This window comes from Loxodonta africana, chromosome 3, assembly GCF_030014295.1.
Source record: "Loxodonta africana isolate mLoxAfr1 chromosome 3, mLoxAfr1.hap2, whole genome shotgun sequence".
NCBI lineage: Eukaryota > Metazoa > Chordata > Mammalia > Proboscidea > Elephantidae > Loxodonta > Loxodonta africana.
The window spans coordinates 18330498-18353153 of record NC_087344.1 but is presented as its reverse complement, the minus strand read 5'-3'; the positions used below and the strand labels follow the sequence as shown (position 1 = coordinate 18353153).

Here is a 22656-nt window from a genome sequence, read left to right as displayed (position 1 = left end):
GGAAATTCTAATTCTGTAAGTTGGGCCCAGGAATCTGGATTTCAACACCCTACCACCACCCACACACACAGACACACAGGTGGGTAAGCCTGGGCACAGAAGGAAGGCCCCTGTGGGTTTTCTGGCTGGCCAGACTCACAGAGGGATCTGTTTTCACTTTCTGTTTTGGTTGCAGAGTTAAGATTGCTCCTGTTTATAAGGTAGAAAATGGCCAACGTCATAAAAAAAGTGGCTCTTAAAACGTGGTCCCCAGAACAGCAGTGTCACCGGAGAACTTGTTAGAACTGCAGACTCTTGGGCCCTAGTTCAGAGTTACTGAACCAGAAACTGTATTCTAACAGTTAAAACCAGTATCTGTATTTTAATAGGAGTCCTTGGGTGGTGCAATGGTTAATGTGCTAGCTCGGCTGCAGCTTGGAAGTTTGAGTCTGCTCAAAGGAACCTCAGAAGAAAGACCTAGAGATCTACTTCCAGGAAATCAGACATTAAAAACCCTGTGGGGCATAGCTCTACTCTGACACACATGGGGCCCCATGAGTCAGAATCTAGAATCGCAGCGCATAAAGTTTCCTTTCTTCTCTCACCTCAGATCCCTCTACTGATCTGCAGGGAGGGCAAATTCCAACCTCACTCAGCCAATCCTTTGACTTAAACCTCAACACCTACCTGGGGCTGGGACCCCCACCCCCTGCCTCAGGCTAGGCCAACACAAGAGCCTCTTTTGGGAGCTAAGCAACCTTCGGGATCCACTTGACACCCTACCTCCTTGTGGGAGGTTCCCCTCCCACCCCCCACTCTAGGAATAGTTCAGCCCCCCTTGCTTTTTTTTTTTTTTTTCTTTACTTACCCCTTTCCTCCAAGCCCCTCTGTGCTTTTCCTCTTCCTGCCTGCCTTCCCTATGCACCCTTGAACAGGCAAGAAAGACCCAGTGGGGAACTCCAGAAGTTGACACTCAGTCCTGGTTGCAACTGGGCTCCAGTCCTTGTGCTCTGTGATCTCTTTCTGTATATTTATAAGCTTTACTGGTTTTGCTTCTCTAGAGAACCCAGCCTAAGACATGCCCCTATCTCCCATCGCCTCCTACCCCCACCAAAGTGTACACCAGCAGGAGGTCTTTACTTGGGAGCAGAGAAACTCAAAGCCTGCAGAGCCCCATGGCAGGGGCTGAACAAATGAATGCCTGTTGAGTGGCTGAGAGAGCCTCGCAGGAGAGGCAGAAAGAGCGTAGGACTGAGCTGAGGGAGACTGGAGACTGGGTCCTGGTCTGGAAGTCCCTGGTTGGTGCAAATGGTTAATGCATTCAGCTGCTAAAAGGTTGGAGACTTATATCCACCTAAAGGTGCCTCAGAAGAAAGTCCTGGTGATCGACTTCTCCAAGATCAGCCATCAAAAACCCTGTAGAGCACAGTTCTCCTCTGACATACGTGGCGTTGCTGTGAGTCAGAATCGACTTTGACACTGGTAGCGGCTGTGATGGGTCCTGCCCCTACCCCGCCCCCCAACACACACACGCCTCTCTGCTGAGCAGCCCTGAGCAGATCCTGACTTCTCTGAACTTCAGTTTTCTAGTCGGTAAAATGGGGTCATCAGGCCACCTGAATATCTCTAAGCTCCCTGTGGGCTCATAAATTCTACATGTTACATCCCCTCAGGCCTCCAGGGAAAACATGGTTTCTTCTGGGTGCCACAGAGAGAGGGTCCCATGCCCCTCACCCCACCTATGTCTGTCCCACTTCTTAGCAGTCATGGTCAGGGCTCATGTCACTGTGTCAGACACAGGTCTGAATTTTCTCATCAAATCCTCCCAACATGCCTTGTGAACTGGACACTAGTATCCTCATCATCTCCATTTTACAGGTGAGGAACACTGAGGCCCAGAAAGTCAAAATCAGTAGCTAAAGGAGTCATAGCGAGTGATTGGTGAAGATAAGATTTAGCCCCCAAACTCGAGTCTTTGGCCATTGTGATTTCTTCCCCCAGCTGGATTAGACTAGATTATAAATTAATATTTATCGAAGGCCAACTCTATGCCGAGCACTGTTCCAGACACTGGGGACGCATCAGTGAACAAACCGGTGTCCTGTGGAGCTCACAGGCTAGTGGGGGATACTGACAAACAAGTAAACAAGTAACTGTGGAATATAATGCCAGGTAGGGAGGAGTGATAAGAAGGAAAGTAAAGGAGCAGAAAGAAGCCCTGGGGGCAAAATGGTTAAGTGCTTGGCTGCTAACCAAAAGTTGATGGTTCAAACCCACCAGCCTCTCTGCAGGAGAAAGATGTGGCAGTCTGCTTCCTTAAAGATTACAGCCTTGGAAACCTTATTGTACAGCTTACTCTAACCTATACGGTTGCTGTGAGTTGGAATTAACTCCTTGGGAAAGAAGGACATTTGGGTGGGGTGGTTGAGGACATTGAAAAGGTGACAATTGGGCAAAGATCAAAGCTGGCAAGAGAGACTCAGTGGGGCACTCCAGAAACTGACACTCAAGGCTGGCTGCAAATGGGCCCCAGTTCTTATGCACCCATCTCCCATCCCCTCCGCCCCAAGGTCCAGGACCAGCAGGAGACCCTTACCTGTGGGCAACAGGTAACTCAGCACCAGCAGCACCAGAAGCCACCAGCGGCCTCCACAGATGCCCTGCCTCAGGCCGGCCATTCACCGCATCAGGAAGACAGACGTGGGGGCCAGTCCTTGTCCTAGGTCCAGCCCCCCTGCAGAGCCCACAGACATGTCCAGCACCCCCTTCCCAGGGCTGGGCGGCCAGGTGGCTGAGATTCTGCAGGTATCAAATGTGCCCTGTTGGCCTAATCCTTTGGAGGTTGGACAGGGCTGGGAAGGGCTCCCTCGCTGGTTCCCAGGCCAGATTGTCTTCCCTGCCTTTGGTTCAGCCTACTACGTGACAGGGTGACATGGGGTGGAGGGCTTGGCTGTCAGATTCAGCCGAGGGTGGCAGTAACAGGCTCCACCCAGCAGTACTTCACTAAGATGCTCCCCAGTTCCAGGGCCACATGACTTTCATGCCCCCCAGGCACTTTTACCTTCTTGAGTGTCTTCTTCCCTTACAATTTTTTAAAAGTGTATTTTATAGCTGCATTGGAATAAAGACAAAAAAACAAAACAACAACAAAAAAAAAAACAACTAAAACAGTTGCCATCAAGTCTGACCCCTAGAAATGGACTCCATACATAGGGTTTCCATGGCTATGATCTTTTAGAAGCAGATTGCTAGGTTTTGGGTTAGTAGACAACCACTTAGCCATTTGTGCCAACCAGGGACTCCATATAAGAACAAATAGAATTCCAAAAACCAGTTGTCATCAGGTGGACTCTGATTCATGGCAACCCCATGGGAGCCAGAGTAGGACTGCGCTCCATAGGGTTTTCAATGGCTGATTTTGCAGAAGAAGATCTCCAGGCCTTTCTTCTGAGGTGCTTCTGGGTGGGCTCAGACTTCCAACCGTTAGCAGCCTAGTGCATTTACTGTTTGTACCACCCAGGGACCAGTAGAATTCAGGCTGGATTATATTTATTATTTTTTCCTTCCCATTTTAAAAGAAATGAAACCATTTTAGTGGGTTCCTGAGTACTGTGTCTACTGTACTTAAAGGATAAATCAGCTTTGCCTAGACTACAAGCCCTGAGAAAATTTCCTCCCTTGGAGGAAAGAAAGGGGTGAGATATTTTGGGGGAAATCCCTGTCTTAGAAACTCAGAATGTACTTTAAAAGCAGGAAACCCATTGAACCCAGAATTTTCCAAGCCTGTTGGACTGTGGGCAGGTTTTAAGAACAGAGAGGTTGAGTAAGTTGCCAAGGTCACACAGCCAATTCAAAGGCAAGCCTCTCAGGTGCCATATCACATATGCTTAAACTCACTGTCTTGTGCCATCTTCCTCCTGGACCAGAGCAGAGCAGAGGGAAGTGGAGGACTCTGCAATTTCCTCATCTGTAAAATGGGCATAATAATAGCACCACCTCCAAGGACTGTAGAGTGGCTATTTCTAAAACCCCTAGAATAACTCATAATGCTATAATAAACACTATGGAGAAGTACTTGTTAAACACTGAGTAGTGGTGAAAGAATGTGACTAGTTTCATATAATAAGAGTAGATGGAGAGGCAGTAATCTAGGTACTAATATTTACTTATTGAGCATCTACTGTATACCGGGAGCCCCTGGGTAGTGCAAATGGTTGACACACTCAGCTACTAACCAATAGATTGGAGGTTCGACTGACGACTGCTCTGACAGGGAACACAACAGAGAATCCCTGATAGAGAAGAGCAGTGGGATGCAGACCTCAAATTCTCCTAAAAAGACCAGACTTAATGATTTGACTGAGACTAGAAGGAGCCCAGAGGTCATGGTCCCCAGACCTTCTGTTAGACCAAGACTGGAACCATTCCCAAAACCAACTCTTCAGACAGGGATTGGACTGAACTATAAGTTAGAAAATGATACTGGTGAGGAGTAAGCTTCTTGGTTCAAGTAGACACATGAGACTATGTAGGCAGCTCCTGTCTGGAGGGGAGATGAGAAGGCAGAGGGGGACAGAAGCTGGCTGAATGGACACAGGGAATACAGGGTGGAGAGAAGGAGTGTGCTGTCTCATTAAGGGGAGAGCAACTAGGAGTACATAAACCAAAAAAACCAAACGAGTGCTGTCAAGTTGATTCCGACTCATAGTGACCCTATAGGGCAGAGCAGAACTGCCCCATAGAGTTTACAAGGAGCGCCTGGTGGATTCAAACTGCCGACCCTTATGGTTAGCAGCCTTAGCACTTAACCACTACGCCACCAGGGTTTCCAGGAGTACATAGCAAGGTGTATATACATTGTTGTATGAGAGACTGACTTGATTTGTAAACTTTCGCTTGAAGCACAATAAAAAGAAAAAGGTCAGAGGTTCAAGTCCACACAGAGGCACCTTAGAAGAAAGGCCTGGCGATCTACTTCTGAAAAACCTACCATTGAAAACCCTATGGAGCAGAGTTCTACTCTGAAGGCAACTGGTTAACTGGTTATTGTGTACCAGGCTCAATGCAAAGCCCTCAACAAAGAGTTTCTCGTTTAACCATTACTTTTTTTAGAATCTGTTGTGTAGACCAGAGCTTTCAAACTTTGTATGCACCCCAGTCACCTGGGGACCTTGTAAAAATGCGGGTTCTGATTCAGCAGGTCTGGGGCAGGGCTGAGAATCTGCATTTCTAACAAGCCTCCAGGTGCTGCTGATGCTGCTGGTCTAAGCCCCCACTTGGAGTAGCCAGGAGGTAGATAAGATAATAATTCCCATTTTTCAGAGAAGGCAAACTGATATACAGGGAGGTGAAGTGGCCTGTTCTCGCTTGCACAGCCAGCGAGGGGCAGGGCTGGACCGGGCACCTGGGTCTGGCTCAAGGTCTCTCGATAACTGGGTTCTCCAGAATTCCCACTTGGAGCTTGAGCAGGAAGGGCCCTTGTTAGGCACTGAATTATGTCCTCCCGAAATATGTGCTGGAGTCCTAACCCTTAAACCTGTGGATGTCATCCTGCTGGAAAATAGTGTTTTTTGTTAGTTAGATCCAAGGAGGGTGGATTGTAAATCTAATCACTTCTGAGTTATAAAAAAAAGAGCAGGTTAGTCACAGACATGGTCCCTGCATGATGCAAATGGTTTGTGCTTGACACCTAACCTAAAGGTTGGTGGTTCAAACCCACCCAGTGATGCTGTGGAAGAAAGGCCTGACAATCTGCTTTCATAAAGATTGCAGCCAAGAGAACTTGTGGAACAGTTCTACTGTGTAGCATAGGGGGTCGCTGTCTTAGTTATCTAGTGCTGCTATAACAGAAATACCACAAATGGGTGGCTTTAACAAACAGAAATTTATTCTCTCACAGCCTAGGAAGCTGAAAGTCTGAATTCAGGGTGCTCCAGGGGAAGGCTTTCTCTCTGTGTCAGCTTTGGGGGAAGGTCCTTGTCATCAATCTTCCCCAGTCAAGGAACTTCTCAGTGCAGGGACCTCACGTCCAAAGCAGGCGCTATTCTCCTGGCTGTTGTTTCTTGGGCGTATGAGGTCCCCATGTCTCTCTTCTGGCTTCTCTCTTTTATACCTCAAAAGAGATTGATTTACAGTACAACTCAATCTTGTAGATTAAGCCCTGCCTCATTAGCATAACCGCCTCTAATCCTGCCTCATTAGCATTATAGAGGTAGACGCACATCAGATGACAAATTGGTGGACAATCACACAATACTGGGAATCATGGCCTAGTCAAGTAGACACATATTTTTGGGGGACACAATTCAATCCATGACAGTTGCCACAAGTTGGAATCAACTAGATGGTGACGGGTTTAGTTCTTTTGATTTTAGACACAGGTGCGTGTGCGTGCACACACGTACACGGGGGCCAGGGGCGGGAGGACAGGTGCCATGTGAGGATTGCCTATAACCCAAGGAACCAAGGAACACCCGGACTACCTACAAGGAAAGAATCAATACAGCCAAGGCCCTGATTTGGACTTTTAGCCACCCACTTGTGGTATTTCTGTTACAGCAGTGCCAGGTAACTAAGACAGCACTGTATGCCAAGGAGAATTGCACCTTGCTCCAAAGGCTCTGGACAGGTGCTGAAATCGTTTAAATGGAGCAGTACCAGGATGAGGTTGGGATTCTAGAAACCACCCCAGGAAAGATACTGGAGACAGAAGGACCAGTGAGGGGTTGCTAGGGTTAGTCAGGAAAGGAGGATGGGGCCTAAATCAGGTGCAGGCAGTGGGGATAAAGGGAAGGGAACAGACACTGAGAAGGTGGAACAGAGGGGCCTTGGAGAATGATGGATGGGGGGAGAGGAACAAGGAAGAATGCTCCAAGATGGGAGTTGTATTGGACCCCCCGAGTCCAGTGGTAGCCCATGCTCCCCCTTGGACCTGTCCCCACACAACCTTATATCCCATCACTTGGGCCAACTTAAAAACTTTTAGTGTTTCTTCGTGACACCCCAGGAGAAAGTTCGGTTCTTTAGTTGGCAAACAAGACTGCAGCAGGGCTGGCTTGGTTTAATGTTCTGATGTTGCTATGTTGTAATTCCTGATAGTTTTTGAACAAGGAGCACTGAATTTTCATTTTGCACTGGACTCCCTAAATTCTGTAGCTGGATCTGCCTGCAGGAGGTGGTCTCTGCTACCTTTACAGCTTAACGTCCCCGCTCCCTGTCATCTGAATCAATCAATCACACTCTCTCTCTCACACACACATACACATTCCTGTACTTCTAAACCTTTTACCCTTCCTCCAAACTCAACATGCTGATCTTTTCTGTCCCCTTCAACCGGCATGCCATTCCCTTCACCCATTTAGCAAATGTCTGCTTGTCCTATGAGACCCTATGATGGCTTCTTGACCCACTCAAGAAGCTGCTCGCACTCCCCTGTGTCAGTACCTCACTGCTGCTTCCCTCTCTGACCAGCTGAGCTCGCTTATTGCACTTTTGCATGCACACACCTGCTCTGCTTCAAGCAGATTCATTCATTCATTCCTGCAACAAATATTTATCCAGGGCCTACTGTGTGCAGATGGGGGGTATTGGTATTTCAGGCCTTCCATGCGGGAGGTCCAGGTTCAATTCCTGGCCAAGGCACCTCATGTGCAGTTACCACCCATCTGTCAGTGGAGGCTTCTGTGTTGCTAGGATGCTGAACAGGTTTCAACAAAGCTTCCAGACTAAGACTAGGAAGAAAGGCCTGGTGAGCTGCTTCTGAAAATCAGCCTGTGAAAATCTATGGATCACAATGGTCCAATCAACAACCAATCATGGGGATGGTGCAGAACTGGGCAGCATTTTGTTCTGTTGTGCATGGGGTCACCATGATTTAGGGCTAACTCGATGGCAGGTAACAACAACACTATGTGCAAGGCACTGTTCTTGGCACTGTGGGCACAGCAGGGGACAAAGTGGTCAGAGTCTTTGCCTAGTGTGGGAGACAGATCCCAGGCAAGCAAATAAAAATAAACAAGATAATTTCAGATACCAATAAGTATCACAGAGGGTGTAAAAAGGGGGACGAGACAGTGACTAATCAAAGCATGTTGGCTTGTGGAGGGGCACTTTAGACAGGAGAGTCAGGGAAGGCCTCTGAGGACATGACGTGTCCAAATGAGAAAGATCCAAGATACGCGAAATGCCTGGGGACGAGCATTGCTGAGAACAGCAAGTGCAAAGGCCCTGAGGTAGGAAGGTGCCTGGCACAGTCTTCATACAGGAAGGAGGCCAGTCTATGGCTGAAAAACAGGAAGTAAGTGGAAAGAGACCCATAGAATGGGGGACGGGGAGGGGAGGAGAGATGGAGGAGGAAGATCAAGGCCTCCTTATATATGAGCTTATTACTCATTTCTAGCATCTAACATTTTAGAAAATGCTTGCTGAATGAATGAATGCATGAATAATGAACAAATGAATATTGTATTCAGTAAAAATGAAGTTAGGTTGAGTTGAGGGAATCAAGGAGGGCCACCCAGAGGAGAGGATGGGTTAAAAATTATCCATTAGGCTCCTTTTCTCAAATGCAACACCCTCAGGCAGAGGTGACCAGTGCCCCTTAGTGTGGATGACTTTTTTAGTTCAAACCACACCTGGAGCTTTCTTCGGATCAGAGTGGAGATTCTGGATTCTAGGTCCTCCAGCTCCCTTGAGTCTGCTGGGAGGGTTATAGCTACCCCCACCCCCACCCCCAGGAATGCAGAAACCATGCCCAGAAGCAGCATTAGTAACTGAGCCTTCCCCATTGTCCTTAAGCTCTGGTGCCATTGTTTCCTCTCCATGTGATCAAGGGAAATGCCTGGGAGATGGGGAAGGAGGCTTGACATCACTCACCTCCTAATGGTGTAAACTCCTGGTCCTTACCTGGCAGGGCCAGGACTCTAGGGTCAGGGTACAGGTAAATGGATTCCTAGGGTTTAGGTCTTTCCCCCCAGATTCTGATACAGTTGTCACACACATAGGATCTCAATTAATCATGGTGATTAAGCGTATATATTCTGGAGCACAGTACCAGAGTTCAAATCCTGACTCTGCTGCTGCCAGCTGTGTGACCTTGGGCAAGTTATTCAACTCTCTGAGCCTCACCTGTCCCTGAGAATAAGAAAGAATCTCTCTCATAAGCGGTTGTGTAAAGCAGTTAGAATGTTTGGTACATAGTGAGCTAGCTCTGTGAGTGTGCTGCAATAAATAAAAGCAGAAGTAAGCCAAGAAGCCTTTACCCCTGCCGTTACAGAGGCCCTTGTTCTTGGGAATCCAGTTTGATTCTCATGGCACCTGAGGGAAGGCGGGCCCCGCCTTCCCTCAGGCAGGCTTATTTTGCACATAGGGAAACTGAGGCTCAGGACTCATAGTCACATACATGTCCATTAAGTGATGGTGCCTTGGAGAACCAGGCTGGGTGTTCAGGGGGTAGACTTGGTGTGTGACATTCACTCTGCAGAGCTGTGCTGATTGAAGCTCATTGGGGTGTGGTGCCCTGGGCAGTGGACCGGGGGCAGGCAGGCCTGGGTTTCAATCTTGCTGTGTGACCTTGGGCAAGTCACCTAACCCTTCTGAGCCTCAGTTTCCTGTCTGCAAGGTGGAGATACTTCAGGAGTTCATTGAGCAATCAAGAAATCAAAAGATGTCCTGCAGTGGGTAAATCAGCTGCAAAAGTCCTCTTTTAAAATGTTACAAACCAAAGATGTCACTTTGAGGATTAAGGTGTGCCTGACTCAAACCATGGTATTTTGAATTGCCTCATACATATATGAGAACTGGACAATGAATAAGGAAGACCAAAGAAGAGTTGATGCGTTTGAATTATGGTGTTGATGAAGAATATTGAATATACCATGGACTGCCAGAAGAACGAATAAATCTGACTTGGAAGAAGTACAGCCAGAATGCTCCTTAGAAGCAAGGATGGTGAGACTTCATCTCACTTTGAACATGTTACTAGGAGGGACCAGTGCCTGGAAAAGGACATCATGCTTGGTAGAGTGTCAGTGAAAAAGAGGAAGACCCTCAAAGAGATGGATTGACATGGTGGCTGCAACAATGGGCTCAAACATAGCGACCACTGTGAGGATGGCGCAGGAGTGGGCACCATTTTGTTCTGTTGTACATGGGGTCCCTATGAATCAAAATCAACTTAACAGCACCTGACAACAATGACACTCAGATTAGAGAACTGGTTCTCACCTCAGGTGAATCTGCCACCCAGGGGACATTTGGCAATGTCTGGAGACATTTCTGGTTGTCACCACTGAGGTGGGGATTCTACTGGCATTTAATGGGTAGAGGCCAGGATTGCTGATAAGTATCCTGCTGAGACAGGGACAGAAGGCTGGAGAGCCTCAAGGCCGGAATAACAGGCCCATTGATCCGGGACTCTATCCCGTGGGGGATGCTACAAGACAAACCACACATGCAGCCCGTGATGAACAAAATATCACATATCTCAAGATGTTTTTCGGGACCCCACTATGGGGTCAGCGTCCTGCATATCTCCCTTGTAAGTTGTTTTTCAGGAACTCACCATAGGGGGTGGTCTTACAAGATAACCCACATTCTGGACTCTGACACATAAAGTTCCGCATATCTTCCCTACAAGCTGCTTTCCAAAGATGAACAGGATCAGCTGATCCCCAGGACATGCGCAGTGAGAATGGGTGCGACCTTACAGTCTGGTCAAGTGGCCGCTGAGACTGCGCAGTGCTGATGTGACATTGTCCAAACTGACTCCACCCTGGATTCCAGATGTGTGCGCAGCTAATTTTTTTAACCCTTTATTTCTCAGAAAGCCCCACCTTTTCCCCCAGAAAGCAGTGAATAAAACGTGAGCTCCTTCCTGCCTAAAACTTCTTATAAACTCCAGGAAAATCTCCATTCAGAGAGAGACTGGAAGCTAGTGTAGGCAGAAGCCCCTCTCCATCCTTCCCTCATGAGCTCTTTTCTTCTCTGTCACTAATAAACCTTTGTTCATGTAGAACTTCTGAGCCTCTCCTGGTCATACTTGGTCAGTAGAAGGCAAGAACCTAAACAGGACTTGGTCCCCAGCTGGGAAGCCTTGTCCTATAACACTACAATGCACAGGACAGCGCCCTACAACACAGAATTATTCAGCCCAAGGTGTCAATAGTGCTGGGGTTGAAAAGTTCTGGCCTAGAACATAGTAAGTGCATAGTGCATACTATTATTACTGTTATTAGTAAAAGTATTATTCTGGTGCCTGGTGCATTTTAGATGCATGTGAAAAGCTAATTCCTGTCCTTCCAGAACACACCCTTTTTCTCAAAACAAACGAGGAAATGTCTAATCCAAATATAATGTGAGCAGTATGCATAATCAAAATTTTCTCAGTAACATGTACAACAAAAAACTAAAATTAATTTAATAATATATTTTACCTAACTCAGCATATCAAAAATATTATCACTTCAACATGAATTCAATGTAACAAAATTCCAAAGAACGTACTTTACATTCTTTTTTGTCGTACCAAGTCTTCAAAACCCAGTGTGTATTTTATACTTATAAAAATTATAGCACATTTCAATTCAGATGCTAAATATCGTCAGGATTACCAAAATCAAACCATCACTGTTGGTTCCATTCAGACTTATGGCAACCCCATGTGTTATGGAATAGAACTGCTCCAGAGGGTTTTCTTGGCTGTAATCTTTACGGAAGCAGATGGCCAGGCCTTGATTTGTATTAAAATGACATGAAATTTACAACTGAAAAAGTAGATTTGCATACCAAAGGTGTTTCCAAGTGGACATAAAAGTTTTTAAATTAATTAAAATTAAACAAAATTGAAAATCTAGTTCTTCACATTTCAAGTGCTCAACGTCCACCTGGAGCTAGTGGATGCTGTACAGGACAGTTCAGCTCTGATCCATCTAGTGGGAGATTTTGGATGCTACCAGTAAGAAGCCTGGGCTAGATCTTGATCACCAGAGAGAAATAACATCCAGGATGCAATGTTGAATTTAATAAGGTGGGGAGAGGGAAGAACAACATGTTTGGTAAGATCCCATTGGAACAAAACAGAACACTGTCCTCTGACCTTTATTTAAAAAAAAAAAAAAAAATTTTTTTTTTTTTTATAGGAAATGCCCAGAGAGATACACAACATTATATTGTGGTTACCCCAGAAAGGGGGGCAGAAAAGGGGGCTTTCTGTTAATTCTCTTCAGGGTTGTCTGGATACTTTCCAGCAAGCATGAACTACTTTGGTGAATTAATTCATCCATTCAATAAATAGTCTTTGAGTACCTGCTATGGGCTATGGAGTCCCTGGGTGGCATAAACAGTTAAATACTTGACTACTAACTCAAAGGCTGGTAGTTCAAACCCACCCAGAGGTGTCTCAGAAGCAAGCCTTGTGATCTGGGATCACTGTCCTTCAGAATTGACTCCACAGGAACTGGTTTGGCTTTTTTGGTACTATAGGCCGTGGCACTGGCATGCTGGAGCAGTCTTGTCCTGGATCACAAGAGCTGATTGTCAGGTTGTGAGGAATTTTGTAACAATTAAACACAGACATCATTGAAAATTAAATTATATAAACCTATATTAATTTTTTTTATATGTTAAACACACACACACAAAACCAAGCCCGTTCCCACTGAGTCGATTTCGACTCATAGTGACCCCATAGGGTTTCCAAGGCTGCTACAGAAGTATACTGCCACATCTTTCTCCCGAGGAGCCACTGGTGGTTTTGAACCACTGACCTTTTGGTTTGCATTCCGGCACTCTAACCACTGAGCCACCAGATCTTCTTATATCAAACACAGGCATCATTAAAAATTAAATTATGTAAACTTATAATACCTGATATTTAAAAAAGGTAATAAATACTCAGAACTCATCGCTTGCTAATTACGTTCCTCTATTTTACCATTTTCTATAATCTTGAGGTTATTTAACTCTATTATAGCTTTACAGTGGGAATATTATACAGCGGTGGGCTATTGTGTATCTCTTCCCAACTTTGATGTCACATTGGTACCTGATATCAGCCATGATGGGAATATTTATTTACCCCATGGGAATAGGCAAATACTACGAATCAGTACTCCTCCCATGACCCCCTACCCTGCCCCAAGAGCCAGTTGTTATACATTTGACAGTACACCTGGGCTAGGCACTGCTGCAGGTATAGGTGATATAGTAGGAAACCAGATACACAGGGCCCCATTCTCATGAACTTTGCACTCTTGAGGGCAGTAAAGCAAGCCAACAACTATGTCTTTACACTTCTGAAATGAATTCATCTATTTAGAAATTTCTGTTATCTAAGTCACACTTTGGACATGTTGTCAGGAAGGATCAGTCCCTGGAGAAGGACATCATGCTTAGTAGAGGGTCAGTGAAAAAGAGGAAGACCCTCAACGAGATGGACTGACACAGTGGCTACAAAAATGGGCTCAAACATAGCAACGATTGTGAGGATGGCACAGAGCTGGGTGGTGTTTTGTTCTGTTGTACATAGGGTTGCTATGTACAATGGCACCTAACAACAAAAACGACAAGTCATCTGCCTTATAGTTGCTGTTACTCTGTCTGCCAGCTTCCTAAGTAAAACTGCAATTTTTGGCCTCTGCTGCACCCATGTGTTGCTCCTTCTGCCTGCAATTTTCTTTTCTCTCACTCTGCTCTTCCCCCTTCATCTGGGGCCAATTGCTTCCGAAGGCTTCTCTGCCCCCAACTCCTACCTCTCATCCAAGCTGAGCTAGGACCCACTATGTGGGCCACTCCCACAGGTATAGCTCCATCAAAGCCTTGTTCATCTCTGGCATATTCCCCAGGACCTCAGAGATGCTCCATAAAGAAATAAATGAGGCCTACAACAGGGAGAAAGAAACCCTGGTAACACAGCGGGTAAGTGCTGGGCTGCTAACTGAAAGGTCTAGGTTCAAACCTACCAGCCACTCCTCGGGAGAAAGATGTGGCAGTCTGCTTCCATAAAGATTCCCATTACCTTTGAGTCGATTCCATCTCATAGTGACCCTACGGGACAGAATAGAACAGCCCCATATAGGGTTGCTATGAGTCAGAATCGACTTGATGGCAACAGGTTTGGTTTGTTTTTTATAGGGTTTCCAAGGCTGTAATCTTTACGGAAGCAGATTGCCACATCTTTTTCCATGGGGCGGCTGGTGAGTTCGAACAGTTGACCTTTTGATTAATGGCCGAGTGTTTAACCACTGTACCGCCAGGGCTCCTTTGTGTAAAGATTACAGCCTTGGAAACACTACAGGGCAGTTCTACTCTGTTGCTTTGAGGGGAAATTGACTTGATGGCAATGGGTTTGGGTTTTTTTTTTTTTTTTTTTGTACAACAGCAGGGGCAGATACCAGCACACATTAGCACAGGCCCAGGCCCTCACCACCAAGCAATCTTGCCAATTTTATTTCAACAAGGTGGGGAAAGTACTGAACCGTGGGGCATTTGCCGGGATGTGCAGGCCACCAAAGGCCTTTGACCGAGATACTTTTAGAACACCTCCACCTTCCATGTCCCAGATACCCATAAGCCACCTGCACTCCTGCTCCCAAGGTGCGGAGACCAATGTCCTTAACTTCCTCTTTAGAAACAGTTTAGAAACAGGGCTTTTGGATCTACCCCGGGTCACCTGGGAATCAGCTTTGAGGTGAAGCTGAGTTGAAAACCGTAGATTCTTAATAAGAATTACCCTCCCCACTCACCTAGCATGGAGTCCTGGCCCCAAAGCTGTGTATCTACCTACCCCTCCCTAAAACAGGGGCTCTCAACCTGGGGACCACGCACCCTTAGGAGCCCACCAACGGGGTTCATCAATAACAACAACAATTGAGCACTTAGTTCTTTGCCACAGACACCTTTGTTTGTTGTTGTTGAGTGCCATGCAGTGGATTCTGACTCACAGTGAACCCAAGTGACAGAGTAGAACTGCCCCAGAGGGTTTTCTTGGCTGTAAATTTTTACAGAAGCAAGTTACCAGGTCTTTCTCCCAAGGAGCCCCTGGCTGGGTTCAGACCACCAACCTTTTGGCTAACAGCCGAGCACTTACGTTGCTCCTTTTTATCTTGTTTAGCCATCTCGGAATCAACTCGACGGCACTGGGTTTGGTTTTGGGTTTTTTTTAACCATCCTATAATCCAAAGAGATAGGCACTGTTATTATTATCACCCTCATTTTACAGAAAGAAAACTGAGGCATAGAGGAGCTAAGAAACTTACCCAAGCTCACCCAGCTGGCGTGTGGTGGATCTGGGATTCCAGTCTAGGCAGCCTGTCCCCCCAAGTCTGTTCTCTCACCCACTTAAACAGCAAAAATGATGTGTCTGTGAAAGTGTGTCTGGCTGGAGAAGAGGCTGCTGGGTTTGTCAGATTTTCAGTAGTGCCTAAGACTCTCCCTCTGACTCCCACCCAAAAGGGCACAGGCAGCTGCTTTAAGGTGGCTCATTTCTGAAGAGGAGTCCTTGGGTGGAGTGAATGGTTAAGTGCTCGACTACTAACCGAAAGGTTGGTAGTTTGCACCCACCCAGAGGCACTGCAGAAGAAAGACCTGGCCATCTGCTTCCAAAAAATCAACCATTGAAAACCCTATGGAGGTTCTACTCTGACACGCATGGGTCGCCATGAATTGGAGTTAACATGACGGGAACTGGTTTTTGGTTTTGTTTCTGAAGAGGACCTTCCACTTCCCTTCCCTCTGCAAAGACCTGGAGCAGGGGCTACAGAGATTATTACTAATCAGCTCGGCTCACACCCATTACATTCTGTCCTAAGGAACCCACACCCTATTTCGGAGTTCCAGGTGCCCCCTGGAAGGGCTTCTCTTATATTCGCTGAAACCTGACTCTCCTGACAGGTCAAACTTCCTCCTGGGCTCTGGGGAATCCACAGGGCACCCAGAGCAGGAGCCCGTCACAGTGAACGTGACCTGGACCTGAGCTCCACATCTGCTGGGTGCTGGGGACCCGGCGATGAGCAGTACAGTGGGGCCCTCCCTGGCCTCATGGACCTCTGGACTAACAAGGAAACCTGATAGGCAGAAAATCCCTAAATAATTCATTAATGACACTTGAGACTAGGGGCGTGGCTGACCCAGGGACCACTGTTAGGGATTGAGTGTGTCCCTACAAAATATGTGTTGGAATCCTAACCCCTGCTGGTGCAGTAGTTAAGCACTTGGCTGCTAACCAAAAGGTGGGTGGTTTGAAACCACCAGCGGCTTTGTGGGAGAAAGATGGCAATGGGTTTTTTGTTTGTTTGTTTGTTTGTTTTGTATACCTATTTGGGAATAGGAGCCCGGGTGGCACAGTGGTTAAGAGCTTCGGCTGCTAACCAAAAGGTCAGCAGTTCGAATCCACCAGCTGCTCCTTGGAAACCCTATGGGGCAGTTCTACCCTGTTTTATAGGGTCACTGTGAGTTAGAATCGACTCCAGGGCAACAGGTTTGGGTTTGGTTATCTGGGAATAAGTTTTCTGTGTTATGTTAATGAGGCTGTATCATGTTAATGAGGCTGTATCAGTGTAAGGTGTGTTTTGAACCTAATGACTTTTGAGATATAAAAAGAGCAGATTAGACACAGAGAGAAGCAAGCACAAATTGGGGGAAGTTGGATACCATGTGGAGATCACCAAGGAACTGAGGAACTCTGGGGTTTAAAGAAGCTGAGGCAAGAATCTTCCTCCAAAGTCCACAGGGAGAGAGCCTTCTAGAGCAATGCCCTGATTCTAGCCTCCTGAGCTGTGAAAAAATACATTCTGTCTTTAAAATCACCCGCTTGGGTTATTTCTGTTACAGCATCACTAAGAAACTAAGCCAGAAGCCTTCTTTAAGCAAGATTTGTAAACTCAGGCCTGAGCTGCTAGAGGAGACTAGGGTAGATGGGGGGGTGAGGAGATGAAGGGTGGGGGAAGAAGAGTGGGTGGGCTTCCACCTCCCCAGAGGGGCTTCAGGCCATTGCAGTACCAGCTTCGCTTTCTGTGGCTAAGGTCTGCCCCTTTCACGTGTGAGACCCTCCGCACTGTGGCTGGCACCCACCCCAGGGTAACACCTCTGCCCTGCCTATCTCCAGTTCCTGTGCTAATGACTCACAGCTCCCTGCTTTCACTGTTCTTCACCCCTTTGCTCCCCTACCCTTGGCACGCTTCACTGGCCACGGTCTTAGCCGTCTCTGGGAATAGCTCCAATTTTCTTGCAATAAGGGATCATTATTTAGCTGCTAAAATGCCCTGGTCTTTATTCTCTGTCTGATTCCTGGAGCATGTCAGCATGCACTAATGTCATCTACACTAGCTGTCCCCTCTGTCTGGAAGATTCTCCCCCCAGGGACAGATGACCTAGTAAGTGAGATAAGCACCGGTTGATTCGTGCTTATTTACTAATCTGTTGTGAACAATTTCACATGATTTTCACCACATTGTGTGGTGAAGCAAGCACGTGATATGGTGAAAACCAGGTGAAACTGTTCACTACAGAGTAGTAAAAAAAAAAAAAAATTTTTTTTTTTTTTTTTATTAAAAAAAATCATCCTGTGCTTACCTCGCTACTGGGTAATCCATCCCTGACAGGGATTATAAATTTGAAAAGAGGTTTTGATTCTATAGGAAGGTGCTGTGGGGCTGGGAGAGAGAGAGAGATGCCACCCATACCTACAAGCAGAATCTTTGAGGTGGTAAAAAAAAATGTGAAATTGTGCATTACAGATGATCAGGGCATTGGATAATCTGCCCCATAGACTCTCCCCCTATATCCATATGGCTCCTTCCCTTAACTCTCTGTCAGTTTCTTGTTATAAAAGTGATGTGGGAGCAGTGCCTGAGCTCCTCTAACTTCACAAGGAGGAAGGAGAATCAAGATCAACAGTCCAAGGCTGATTTCTATGAGCCAGAGGTCAGACACGCCTCCTCTCTCTGCCATCTTTACCAGTTCTGACACCAACTATCCCTCCCGCGACACTCTCTACCTCTCTGCTGCATTTGACAGTTCCTTGCAATGGCCACACAGAACTCACAGACCATACTCACAGTTACAGGCTTTATTAGGGAACTAACAGTCCAAGTTGAGGAACACTCAGGATACAGTTCTTCCATCAGGACAGCCTCATCTCAGCCATGCCTGCAGGCATGCTTCTCTCTTGCCTTTGGCTTCTGCCCTTTAGCTCCGTGGGTTGGCAGACCTAGCTCCACCAAGTGCATGGAGGCACCCTATTCCGCCAGCAAGCCTCCTGCCCAAAGGCACTCAGCTTTCTTGCTTCGTGGGCTCTTGGTCCACCTCTCCATCTCCTGCCGTTCTCCTGGTTCTGCTGTTGTCATTTCTTTGCCACTGCTTCTCCACCACTTCTCACTGTCTTCAGTGTTACAGCTCTCTCTCTCTTTCTCTTTCGGTCTCCTGGTTCCAGGAGCTTCTCAGCACAGGGATCCCAGGTCCAAAGGACAAACTCTGGTCCTGGCTTTTCTTCCTTGGTGGTGGTGAGATCTCCTTTCGCCTCTAGGATAGCTCATTTTAGGCCTAGTGGAATGGCAAAACTGACCAATCCCCCTTGATGGAGATTACCTCATTTGCATAGTCCCAGCCAATCACTTGGGTGAGAGTGACAAGACAATGGTGAGAAAGGCCATATAAAAATGATCCACCCCACTGCAGTTGTACTGTGGTGGCGTTCGTGTTGCCGTGATGCTAGAAACCATGCCACTGGTATTTCAAATACCATCAGGGTCACCTATGGTGGATAGGTTTTATCAGAGTTTCCAGACTAAGATAGATTGAGAAGAAAGACCTGGAGATTCACTTCTGAAAATTGTTGTTAGTTGTTGTTAGGTGCCATTGAGTCAGTTCCAAAACATAGAGACACTATGTACAACAGAATGAGACACTGCCTGGTCCTGTGCCATTCTCGCAATTGTTGCTATGTTTGAGCCCATTGCTGCAGCCACTGTGTCAATCTATCTCTTTGAGGGTCTTCCTCTTTTTTACTGACCTTCTACTTTGCCAAGCATGATGTGCTTCTCCAGGGACTGGTCCCTCGAAGTATGTAAGACGAAGTCTCACCATCCTTGCTTCTAACGAGCATTCTGGCTGTACTTCCTCCAATACATATTTGTTTTTCTGGCAGTCCATGATATATTCAACACCATAATTCAAAGGCATCAATTCTTCTGTCTTCCTTGTTCATTGTCCAGCTTAACTGAAAACACTATGGCTTGGGTCAGGCACACCTTAGTCCTTAAAGTGACATCTTTGTTTTTTGACACTGTAAAGAGGACGTTTGCAGTGGATTTGCCTAATGCAATGTGTCCTTTGATTAAAACTGAATCCTGTACAACTTTAGTATTTTCTCCATTTATAATGATCTTGCTTATTGGTCCAGTTGTGAGGATTTTTGTTTCCTTTATATTGAGATATAATCCATACTGAAGGCTGTATGTAGTCTTTGATCTTCATCAGTAAGGGCTTCAAGTTCTCTTCACTTTCCACAAGCAAGGTTAGGTCATCTGCATGACACGGGTCGTTAATGAGTCTTCCTCCAAACGTGATGCTGTGTTCTTCTTCATATAGTCCAGCTTCTTTGATTATTTGCTCAGCATACAGACTGAATAAGTATGGTGAAATGATACAACCCCAACAGACACCTTTCCTGACTTTAAACCACGGGGTATCCCATCATTCTGTTTGAATGACTGCTTCTTAGCCTCAGTACAGGTTCCTCGTGAGCACAATTAAGTGTTCTGGAATTCCCATTCTTCACAATGTTATCCATAATTTGTTGTGATCCACACTGTCGAATGCCTCTGCATAGTCAAAACACAGGTGAACATCTTTCTGGTATTCTGTGCTTTCAGCCAAGATCCACCTGACATCAGCAATGATATCCCTTGTTCCACATCCTCTTCTGAATCTGGTTTGAACTTCTGGCAGTTCCCTGTCTATGTACTGCTGCAACTGCTTTTGAATGATTTTCATAAAAATTTTCCTTGCATGTGATATTACTGATATTGTTCGATAATTTCCTCATTCTGTTGGATCACCATTCTTTGGAATGGGCACAAATATGGATCTCTTCCAGTCGGTTGGCCAGGTAGCTGTTTTCCAAATTTCTTCCCATAGACGAGTGAGGACTTCCAGTGCTGCATCCATTTGTTGAAACATCTCAGTTGGCATTCCGTCAATTCCCAGAGTTTTGTTTTTTGCCAATGCCTTCAGTGCTGCCTAGACCTCTTCCCTCAGCACCATCAGTTCCTGATCATATGGTACTTCCTGAAATGGTTGAACGTCAACCAGTTCTTTTTGGTACAGTGACTCTGTGCTTTCCTTCTATCTTCTTTGGATGCCTCCAGCGTCATTTAATATTTTCTTCATAGAATCCTTCAATGTTGCAACTCGAGGCTTGAATTTTTCTTCAGTTCTTCTAGCTTGAGAAATGCCAAATGTGTTCTTCCCTTTTGGTTTTCTACCTCCAGGTCTTTGCACATTTCATTATAATACTTTATTTTCTTGAGCTGCCTTTTGAAATCTTCTGTTTGGCCCTTTGACTTCATCATATCTTCCTTTCACTTTAGCTACCTACGTTCAAGAACAACTTTCAGTCTCTTCTGACATCCATTTTGTTCTTTTCTTTCTTTCCTGTCTTTTTAATGACCTTTTGCTTTCTTCATGTATGATGTCCTTGATGTCATTCCACAATTCTTCTGGTCTTTGGTCATTAATGTTTAACGTGTCAAATCTATTCTTGAGATGGTCTCTAAAATCAGGTGGAATATACTCAAGGAATATGCTCAAGGTACTTTGGCTCTCGAGGACTTGTTCTAATGTCCTTCAGTTTCAACTCGAACTTGCATATGAGTAATTGGTGGTCTGATCTGCAGTCGGCCCCTGGCCTTGTTCTGACTAATGATATTGAGCTTTCCCATCGTCTCTTTCCACAGATATAGTCAATTTGATTCCTGTGTATTCCATCTGGTGAGGTCCACTTGTGTAGTCACCTTTTATGTTGTTGAGAAAAGGTATTTGCATGAAGTCACTGATCTTGCCAAATTCTATCATGTGATCTCCAGCATCATTTCTGTCACCACGGCCATATTTTACAACCACCAATCCTTCTTTGTTTCCAACTTTTGCATTCCATTTGCCAGTAATTATCAGTGCATCTTGATTGCATGTTTGATCAATTTCAGACTGCAGAAGTTTGTAAAAATCTTCAGTTTCTTTATCTTTGACGTTAGTGGTGGGTGTGTAAACTTGAATAATAGTCCTATAGACTAGTCTTCCTTGTAGACATATGGATATTATCCTATCACTGATGTATTTTACTTCAGAAGATCTTGAAATGTTCTTTTTGACAATGAACAATGACACCATTCCTCTTCAATTTGTCATTCCCAACATAGTAGACCATATGACTGTCCGATTCAAAATGGCCAATACCAGTTAATTTCCACTCACTAATGCCTATAATATCGATGTTTATGTATTCCGTTTCATTTTTGATGACTTCTGATTTTCCTAGATTCGTACTTCATACATTCCACTTTCCAGTTAATGGATGCTTGCAGCTGCTGCTTCTCATTTTGAGTCATGCCACATTAGTAGAGAAAGATCCTGAAAGCTTGACTCCATCCATGTCATTAAGGTCCACTCTATTTGGAGGAGGCAGCTCTTCCCCAGTTGTATTTTGAGTGCTCTCCAACCCGAGGTATAACCCAATAAGGGTGGATTCTGCCCTGTGTGACCCCTTGAGTCAATTGAGAGACACCAGGCCTTTGAGAAAGAGGAAGTAGATTTTATTGCAAGACAGTCAAGTAAGGAGCGCGGAGACTAAGTTTCAAATTAAGCAACCTGAGATTGGGGATTCTAAGGCAGTTATAGGGTTTGGGATAGAGAAGTTATGCATGATTCATGAAGTTTCTGGGAATAGTTGGGCAATTTCAGGAACTAATGGTGCAGCGAGGGGTGCAATATGCCTACTGGGGCAGTGTGTTTCTTTTTGGGGGGTATGATGCATGAAGTTTACATAAGGACAGCTTTGGGGGTTATTACTCATGTCCAAATGGAGGGGGAGAGCGGTTGGTGAGTAGTGAAGTGGCATTGAGCAGAGAAGCAGTAAGATGACCTCAGGCTGTAACACAGAAATGCCTTATCAGGAACCCAGGGAGCCTGACTGTGATGGGAGGAGGAGGGGGAATAGTTTAACCTTGTTGGTTAAAGAGGGGCTCATTTTCCAGCACTGTATTAAACAACATTCTGCTGCTATTCATAAGGTTTTCTGAAAGTCTTAAAAAAATTAGCCAATGAAAATCTTATGTATCTGTCTTAGTTATCTAGTGCTATTATAGCAGATATACCACAAGTAAATGGCTTTAAAAAAGAGAAAGTTATTCTCTCACAGTTTAGGAGGCTAGAAGTCCAAATTCAGGGTACAAGCTCTATGGGAAGGCTTTCTGTCTGTGTTTGATTTGGGAGAAAGTCTATGTCATCCATCTTCCCCCGGTCTAGGAGCTTCTCAGTGCAGGAACCCTGGATCCAAAGGATGCACTCTGCTCCTGATGCTGCTTTCTTGGTGGTATGAGGTCCCTGTGTCTCCCTGCTCGCTTCTCTCTTTTATATCTCGAAAGAGATTGACTCAAGATACAACCTAATTTTATAGATTGAGTC

General features: G+C 45.7%; 1 protein-coding gene across 1 annotated transcript in view; it reads right to left on the bottom strand.

Moving 5' to 3' along the window:
* The window catches only part of LOC111748997 (mucin-16-like), an 82439-nt gene extending 79782 nt beyond the window's left edge, over positions 1 to 2657 (bottom strand). The window contains exons 1-2 of the mRNA XM_064279867.1: positions 2576 to 2657; positions 1776 to 1867 (exon numbers count right to left, since the gene is read on the bottom strand). Coding sequence (XP_064135937.1) covers positions 1776 to 1867; positions 2576 to 2657 — 174 coding nt within the window. The remainder of the gene's footprint in view (positions 1 to 1775; positions 1868 to 2575) is intronic.
* Between the last annotated feature and the right edge of the window lie 19999 nt (positions 2658 to 22656).